General features: G+C 42.6%; 1 protein-coding gene across 2 annotated transcripts in view; it reads right to left on the bottom strand.

Moving 5' to 3' along the window:
* Positions 1 to 7,496, bottom strand: part of chrnb3a (cholinergic receptor nicotinic beta 3 subunit a) — a 14,520-nt gene extending 7,024 nt beyond the window's left edge. The window contains exons 1-2 of one of the 2 annotated variants that reach the window (XM_031864498.1): positions 7,066 to 7,496; positions 1,275 to 1,426 (exon numbers count right to left, since the gene is read on the bottom strand). In XM_031864498.1, coding sequence (XP_031720358.1) covers positions 1,275 to 1,426; positions 7,066 to 7,141 — 228 coding nt within the window. In that variant the 5' untranslated portion in view covers positions 7,142 to 7,496. The remainder of the gene's footprint in view (positions 1 to 1,274; positions 1,427 to 7,065) is intronic. The other variant, XM_031864499.1, reaches the window with a different exon arrangement.
* Between the last annotated feature and the right edge of the window lie 2,240 nt (positions 7,497 to 9,736).

The raw sequence follows: 9,736 nt of genomic DNA, 5'->3' as shown, positions 1-9,736 counted from the left end.
GTGTGTGTGTGTGTGTGTGTGTGTGTGTGTGTGTGTGTGTGTGTGTGCATCCATGCATGTGTGTGTGTGTGTGTGTGTGCCCTTGTCTAAATAATAAATGCAATCTGGTTCCTCTCAGCCTGATGGCCTCATTACTTCCTCTGCTACTATCAAAGACTACTTTGGACTCTTTTAACCTTTCTTCTTTGCCCTTTTTTATTTTCTATTTTGCCCGTTGAAGTCCATCCGCTCCTCATCCTCCTCCTTGTTTATGCACAAACGTTTATCCTCAGTGTAACCTCTGTACTATACTTCCTCTGTTCACCTCACAGCCATCCCTTTCCATCTCTCACACTCCTAACCTGCCTTCCTTTCCCCTGGTTTCCTTTTTCATTTCTTCTTAACAATAAATAGTAACTTTCTGTCCTGTCCTAAACAGATGATGAGCTTTGAACCACACTTATTTAAATGGACTTCTTTCTATAACTTCCCATGACTCTTTCTTCTTTTCACAGTTCCGTTCTGCTTATTCTTATGTGTGTTAGTGATGGTGAGTTCACTTCCTCCCTTCCGTTCCTCTCTCATTACAAAAGAAACCCATTCTATCCTGAGAAGACAGTAACAGGATTTTATTAATAACCATGTTACATAAAGCAATTATATTTATTTTGCGGGGAGCTTCCTTACCAGGTCAACACAGAGGCTGTTTGCTGTTAATCTGCTGGAAGCAGGAGAGCCTCTATGTCTGGTTCTACTTTGCTCAAGGGAGCTCAGGATGTGATCAATGCTGATTCACATCTATCTAATATTAATACAACACATAATGTATGGCATGGACAGAGCCAGAGCTACCATTCAGGAAGATGAGGTCATGTCCTCAGCATTCTGTTATCTTTGTCTTTCTGATTGGCTTTTCAAAGGGTGATTTCCCTTCTTTCCTTCTGCCAATTGTACTAAAATGCAAAGTAATCTCAAAGGCTGCAAACAAATGAGACGGAGAATCAAAATCTCCACACAAATAAAAACAACTTTGAGAGAATTCACAACAAAAATGGCCTAATCCTTTTTATTCACTTTCACTTTGTTATCTATTTCCTATAAACTTACAGGGAGTAAGTTTCTCATCTAATTTAACTACCTCAACAGCACAAACTGGCCTTAAAGATGACCGTAGAGTGGAAACAGAGAAATTTGATCAGGTAGTATTCATGCAGGTAAACAGGACACGAGAATGCTGCGTGTTCTTCTAGACAGAGCCTCCTGTGTGTTTGTGTATCCAGGTGTTGTTTCCTCACCACATCAACCAGCTGTGAGATCTTGAGTCCAAAGCATACAGTGATGGTGTCGTTCGAGTGATGGACAGGCCGCACCCACTTCTGGTAACCCCTGAAAAGGTTCCTCAACAAGGAATCCTCCATCTCGGCCAGCGACACAAAGTCTTCCTGCGCTGGAAGAAGCCAGAGAAGAAAATAGAGATGAAGACAACATAGAGAAGAAGCAAGTTTGGGAGAGAAAATTGTATCGTTCATGAGAATATAACGATGGATATGATTATAAGTAGTGCTGACGTTTGTAGATGACTCTGAATCTGATGCTGTTGCTCTGCTAACATGCTGCTTTTGCTACATTAGCTGTGTAGACACTGTGTTACGCTCAATACTGAGTCTGAACGAATCCTGTGTGGACACTGATGGAGGACTGATATTGCTGCTGTTTGTCACTTCAGATGTCAATTTCACATGTGCATAGTTGTCAAGACATTCTGCTTTAAACCACAAATGTCAACCTCATGTTGGTGCGAGAGGAAAAGTCAGAGGATTGCCAAAGATTCATCCTCTGGGTACTGTGAATATCTGTTGAAATATTGCAGTCCATTCAATGACTAAGGGTCCTAAAATGTATACCACAGTATTTATTTTTGGTCTTTTGCAGTGATATTATACTACAGTATTACAAAATCAAAAGGGTCACGCTACTCAAAACATGATTCTACCAATGTTCACTCTATTGGCACTCTATTGGTAAGGGAACGTATATTAGGTAAGGGATAAAACACGAACTACGGATGTGTTTGTTGGATCTAGATATGGAAGATAAAAGCTATAGGCCTGTATGTGTTGTTGGAGGAGTAGGCTGCTCCATAATTTAAATCAAATGTGTGAGTCAGTAGCTGCCATGCTGTTGGTTTGAGCTGTGAGGGAATTGTCTTGCTGAGCACCTGGATCTCAGCAAATAGAATAATTAGAAAAATGTTGTTTTTTTTCACATATTTACTGTTGTTTTACTGCTCTGACGTTTTATCATGGCTGCTGAAATGAAAAGCATGGGATTCTGCAACAACACGGAAGAGCGGTGGCTCGTACGTTGCCATAGACAGCATTGTGGGAGTGACATAGTTCTTCGGATGTTGTATCTTCTTCGTCCTTGTATGTGTGTATCAGGTAAAGACCGTAATATACCGGTATACCACCCACCCCGAGTCTGGGCCAAAGTGGTGACCTGACTGATCAACCAACAGACCGACATTGTCATACCTAGAGCCATGCCACTAAATATGGACGAAGCAAGACATTTAAGAACGCTGTCTTGGACTTCTTTTGCATGCATGTAATATTCATGTACACAGAAAGATGTGTGTATACATGTCAGCTATTTCTTACATGTTTAAGAACATACAAAGACACAGTCGTGCATGAACAAAGTGAACCTCCCCAGAGTCTCAAAAGCAAGTGGAGGGAAAAATGAAGTCAGGGCCTAAGAGTCAGGCACACACACACTGTCAGCCCTGGACTGACAGCTGGCCATGGCTGAGTGAATGCATCTCAGCTCCCAAGGCTGACAACATGATCATGCTGACATGATCACCTCAGACAGAACAATTGCCAGGGGAGACAAGCTGAGCTCAGAGCGCTTTGTGCAGCCAGGCACAAGACATAATAGTCAGTTAAAGAGTGACGCTCACTCTGAGCAGGAGAGGAACACTGCCTTCACTTCATCAGCCACCTGGTCAAGAGCAGACAGCTGGGAGATATCAGGTCTCTTAGATAGACAAGTACAGAAAACACACTTTAATTCAGTTTGGTTTGACTCAGTCAAAAGTACATTATCAGAGACTCCTCAGTGGCTTAACGTTTGCATTAATTCTACTGACAGCCAGCATGCTGATCAGGAGCTATATGTCCTGTCAAACTGTCCTTGAGCAAGGCATTGCACCGCTTCCCTGTTACGCATTATAACTCATGAAAGATGCGGACGACAGCAGCATTTGCCGCTCTGCATTATTTGGTATTTATACTTGAGCTGCACAACACATAGGCTCCCTCAGTAACTCTATCAACACTGAGTTCTGAGCACTCAACTGGAATAAGAGGACAATATTTGGCGCTGCCAATGGTAGTGTTGCACCAGAGACGGCGGCTGATAGACAGAAAAGAGAAGTTTGAATCAATAGCCTCTCAAACAAGGGGAATGGAGCAGAGGCCTGGAGAGAGCTGATAAGGGAAGGAGTGAGACGGAGTGACCCAGAGCAATTCCCTTCAGTAACTGAGAGAAACAGGACAAGGGGGCAGGAGGAGAAGATAACTGGGGCAAGGGGAACGAGAACAGACAGCAAAACAGAGAGCAAGTTGAGAGCAAATTCCCGTTTCAGCTTGTTTCTTAACACAAGGTTGTTACTGCGCAAGCAAATCCCTCTCTTCTGACATGCTACAGAGATTACTTAATACACTTTATTCTGCTGTAGTTCAATATTTAGTTTTGGGGTTGATTCCAACTTAACCTATTTATCTGTCCCTGAATGTACACATTCATTATCCACAACAATTTTGCAATAGCTGTATGATTATCTGTCTGTATTTCTTGTTTAAGTTCCCTTAAAGGAGCTATTTGAAGGATGAAACTTAAGGGTTCAAGGTTTAGGATCGCTATCAGCCTAACAGCATGAAGGACATCCTAAAAAAAGCACAAATGTTTGTGTGGTGATGGCCCATTACTATGAAACACATAATTATGATTCACATATATTTGTCTGTCAAATAAGTTTGGTCAATTCATTTTTGTTTTAGTATAGTTGTAGTCTAGTTTTTGTCACGCATTTTTATTTTTCTGTCACACAGTATTTTGTTCACACACACACACACACACACACACACACACACACACACACACACACACACACACAGTGTCTATGTCACTCTGCTCTGCAGTAAAACAACCACTCAGTCAACCCGCTTATCATCTCAATCTGTAGAACAGAACCTCTCTCGTTCCTGCAGCGTTAGGCCTAATGCAGTTTGTCTGTTTTGTTGCTTCTTGTTCTCAGTGGATTGTGGATGAAACTCAGTTTCTTCAAAGAACCGGTAGCTCAATGGATTTGAATACACAGACATTACTTGTTAGATCACTTCATTGTTGGGTTTGTTTTTATCAATAGTTTCTACTAGTTCGTACGGTAAGACAAACATGTATGTGTGTTTTCCAATACCTGTGTGCATGTGCAACCTTGTCTCCTACAAATAGCATAAAAGTAAACTGCATTCTCAGTTATGCTTCAAGGGAAACGTATAATACAGTTGCAGTTTTAAACATGTGGTTAATGTTGAAATGAGAAAACAAAATGGCTTAAGAGTGTATGTGCATTGACACAAATGAACCCTTATATTCCCTGTCTTTAGTCTACTCCTGTTTCCTGTTGGGTGTGATAAAATCCGAAGTTAAAGTACACAGACTGTTCAGACTCAGATTACCTCCCATTGCATCAGATCCCCTGTGAAGCACAGTTTGTAAGGGCTTGAAATGGCCCAACAGTACGATCAGTCTTCCGATCTACCGTCTCTACAGGAAGCAACTCTGTCTCAAGATCAGCAGCAACAAAAACACAAGGGGCCAAACTAGTTAAACACCACAAGAGCCGGCTCCCTCCCTCAGAGACTGATTGACTCTGTGTGTGTGTGTGTGTGTGTGTGTGTGTGTGTGTGTGTGCGTGTGGTTGATTGAGCAGAGGTGAAGGGCATACTATTGATTAGAACTTACAGGGGGGATGGGGCTGATTTGGAAATCATGATGCATTCATATGTGTCTGAGGACAGAGGACATAACAAACACAGACATACACACACTGTGTGTGCGTGTACAGTATGTCTGTGTTTGTGTGTAAGTAAGACAGACAAACTACAGTGTGCTGATTATTGACACAGGCTAGCCCAGCATTCAAACAAACACCATCTCCTCAATCTAAAACAGCCCATGGCTGACACAGTGGTACGATCACCTTGTCCCATCCACCATCTGTTCACTGTGGAACCAGTAGGATATACCACTGAGGGGGTAAAAGGATGGGAGGAACAACAGAGGGGAGCTATTTCCTTTTCTTCACACTGCTGCAAAAGGAAGTGTGTTTTAGTTCTCATTGATTTCTAATGAGATGCTTCCAGACCTTTGGAAAAGGGAACATTTTGAAGGCAAGAATCAAGAGAGAACTGAGCCCACTGCTCACAATGCAACAGCTTTACCCATAATACAACAGGACATTTATCTCTGGGGGACGTTATTATGAATCCCACTGCTTTCCTTTTAGCACTCAAGCACTCAGATTGGCCAGGGGCCCATGCTCTACGAGATACCGGTAACCTGATTTGTTAAGGTCCTATCCTGACCCTAATTACTCACGGTCAATGTCCAACCTTAACCAATCATCTCTACCTAAACTACTTACGCAGGTCTTGAGAATGGAGTGGATTCATAATTATGACTCTGGTTGAGCCAAGACCTTTCACAATGGTTAACCCCATCAGTCATAATGCCCTTGAGGCATGTACGTGTGTATGAGCATATATGCCAAGACATGTCGGTTCACACACAGTAATTGGATGTCAAAGATACTCAGCATCACATGACCAGAGGTGCTAGATTACCGCACACAGCCTACACCTGCTGTTTCCATTGGAGCTACTTTCAAATAAATAGTTCCTATGGAGACTGTTGTCAGCAAGGTATCTGGAATACATCCAGAATAACTGGGACATTATTTCTGTTTGAAATTGTAAAGGTAATTTTCCATTCATCTTTATTTAGTTTTATTTAGACACCATACATGTTGGAAACCAATATCTGAAAACCTGGACAAATAAAACCAGAGATATCTGCACGATGCTTGAAGGAAGTGAGAATTAAAAAAGAAATAATTGTAATTTGGGTGAAGTGAACATTTAAAGTCTAAGCATGGCATGAATGGCATGCCAGCCTGCTGGGTGACATGATGCCCTTGCAAGAAGCTCAGCGTCAGTTTAAAATGTGATTCCTCATTAACTTCACTGAGGCTGTCTGGGACAGATTAATGGTCGCTGATGGTGATGAATTAATCGTTTTCATCAACTTGTCATTAATTCTCCCTCCTGCTCCCTGTCACTAGCACACAGACAGCAGGAGGGATGTAGGCCTGTAGCATGTGTTGCAAGAGTCACTCCATCTCCAGATTAAAGGGATGTAAATGATGTACCATAAACTGATAGCAACACACACACACACACACACACACACACAGTAAGAAAGAAGAGAGAGAAGACTGACTGTACCACAGTGACACACTATCTGATTCCTTACTTTTCATAACAACACCATACCTGAGCAGCTTTATTATTTTAGGGAATTCTTTTCCCATTCATTGCAATGTGTTTCATTGTCCCATATTGTTCTCTTGCAGCGTGATATACAACCACGCTCAGTCATACGTCCCAAGGGGGCGCTGCGCTCCCGTTCTTTAATAAATAATGACCGTGCTCCTCTCACATGACCCTATCGTTTTGTCCCGCTGCTCGATTCAAAGTGCAGTCACACTTAAACAGTGAAACAGTTTCCGAATTAAGAATAATTAGTTCAGGATGGAACACATTAGCCAACCACGCTGCTGGATTAATGGGACTGTGAGGGGATGCTGTGTGTTGATCACGCAACACGATCCCAAATGCTGACCAGAAACACCCACATACTTTGGTGAATGTTGTATCTCAAGTCAATTTACCTTTAGTGTAGAAAAATAAGACGAAACATTAGGTCAGCTTCAACAGTTAAAGACGACTGTGTTCTTACCTTCCATAGTAGCCTCCCCGAGAGTGAGGGACCAGCACAGCACCGCGACCGCAAACTTCATGCTCCCTCTTATCATCTACAACACCGATTGGTTGTATCCAGTGCGAATATCAAATCATTTTACTGTTCACACACAGTCCTGCAGTGTGCACCTCAACATCTGAGTGGGACCTCCGGAGTACCACCGCTGTGTGCTGTCCAGTTTCAATAATAAAGGACAGCCGGCTGCTGGTGGCTTTCTGTAACACGGTCCGCCTTCACAATGTTGAGCAGCAACAGCTCGTGTGATGTGCTTTTTTCACCCCCTGTTCTGTCGCCAGTTCTGTTTCCCCGCAGCCTCTTTTGGTGTGCGTTAGTAAGTGATCCAGTGCGGAGACGGATGCTGCCGGAGCGGAGCCGGGCTGAGGGCGGGACGGAGGAGGGCTGGCCCGTTAGAGGATGGAGGGAGGACGTGGACTGCGGAGGACGGATCCCATCCAGTGGTAAATAAATTAATAAATGACAGACAGACATAGATATACTGGTGTGACATATTATTAAATAAAAGGCCAGTTGGATGCAGGTCAAATGCAAGGCAATGCAAAATAATTAAAAATGATACAATAGTATAATTTAATAGTGTAAGAGCAGTGTACATCCATATATTCAAATATCAGGTATATTACATAACATATTTAGCACCAGTGATGGGTGTGGTCATAAGTTAAGGGCTTATAATAATTGCTTTAAGACAGACAACAAATGTGAACCCATTAAGCCACAAAGTGGGGCTTGAAACTGCAGACAATAGGGTCACTTCAGTATGTTTCAACCTGGACTCTTTATTCCATGGTTTTCTGCCCAAGTGACTAATGGGACAAAAAAAAGTCCTTTCCGTGGTTTCCAGCTGCAGCGCTGCTCCTCAGTACTGGACCCATTAAGAAGAATGTGGTCCCCATTAAATCTCTTCGATAAAAGGTTGAAAAATACAGAAAGTACCCTTTAATAAGACACTTCATCAAAGGTCTACATCAAGTTACTGCACAAAAGTTAACATAAATGGGCAAAGGATTGGGTTGGACTATTGCCACGCTCCTTTAAGTGTAACAGTCATAGATGTGTGACTTTAGTTCATGAGAAATGACTTCAGATCATCTTACAGGAAGCAGGGACCTGTATGTTTCCTCTCAGAAGCACATCACATGGTTTTATCGGCAGTGAGTCGGCACATTATTGTAAATCATCCGAGTTCAATTTAATGCTTCATTTATTCAGCCACACGCTTATTATGCAATGTCACTGCGTACATACATGCCATAATCTCGTGGCATGCCATGGTGTATGCCACGAGATTATCATGTCACAGGAGGCTGTATGAGGCAACAATCACAAAGAATGTTTTCAGAAAAACTGAATCCATGCCAATGTTATAACGACACTTGAATGGAAAAAAGGATCCCAGATGACTGAAAGAACACATTGTGCCACATCACAGAATGTAATCTGATTCGAGCTCTTAATGCATGTGGGCATCATGGACCCTGGTTACAACCTGATTCCAGTACAAGGTAGGCCACAAGACTGGGAGTGGTTGTGCTTATATTTTACATGTTGTTATTCCAAAGCTATCACCTTTCACTGATAAAAGGTGAAGTGGTGAGGATGAGCACACTATGGCACAATCAATCTAATTACCTGCTGTACAAGCTGAGCGGATGAAGTGATCTCGTTATCGATCTCGCAGAGAGTTTCCATGTTGGAAAATTGAGAAACACACATCTCCTCTGGTTCAGTTTACTACTGCTACGAGAAGAATGGGAGTGGATTTATGGAGGTGCAAAGGTCCGACAGCCGCAGCATTCTACAGAGAACAGACAGCTCAGATAAATTTGAATTGTGTAATTTATTTAAGCAATCAAATAAGCTGTTAGTTGACTCGTAAAGAACTCGAGGCGAGCCAGTGTAGGAAATGGAATGGACTCTCTCTCTCTCTCTCTCTCTCTCTCTCTCTCTCTCTCTCTCTCTTTGTCTCTCTCTCTCTTTCTCTTTCTCTCTCTCTCTGTCTCTTTCTCTCTCTCTCTCCGCGTAATTAATTGTCAGCTATAGCAGCTGGAAGAAGAACTGCAAGGTGAATCATTCTGCACCCACGCACAAACACATAATCACATGCATGTGATTTGATGGTTCATTCATCACCAACATGGACACATACCTCTGTGCTGCACACATGCAGGTCACATTTTGTTGGCTTTGAGCATCTCATTAAATGCTGCCTTGCTCTGGCACCTGATCTCTGCTCAGCTATTGCCAGGACTTGCCCACGGGGAACCTAGCCTATCTGTCACACACACACACACACACACACACACACACACACACACACACACACACACACACACACACTCACGTATCTAGTAGGCACGGCCTTCCTGCTTATCTAACACCCAAACAAACTCTTCTGTGTCAGTGCACACAAATTGCTTCAGTCTTTTTATCCTGCGCTGGAGGTAAATGTACATTCTGGACGGTCTTTCAATTTCAGCCTACTTCAGTAATTAGTCTCATTCCACTTCCAATCATGTTAATTAAGGAAATGAGTTCACATTAAGGTCACGAGAGCTGAGGGGAGGTCTCGAGAGCAATCTGTGCTTTAATTATGAAGAGAGATCTTTCTGACAGAATGGTCAAAACG

Source organism: Anarrhichthys ocellatus, unplaced genomic scaffold (assembly GCF_004355925.1).
Source record: "Anarrhichthys ocellatus isolate YVR2014 unplaced genomic scaffold, GSC_Weel_1.0 scaffold31, whole genome shotgun sequence".
Lineage (NCBI taxonomy): Eukaryota > Metazoa > Chordata > Actinopteri > Perciformes > Anarhichadidae > Anarrhichthys > Anarrhichthys ocellatus.
The sequence above is the reverse complement of the archived record's forward strand: the minus strand, read 5'-3'. Positions and strand labels throughout refer to the sequence as shown.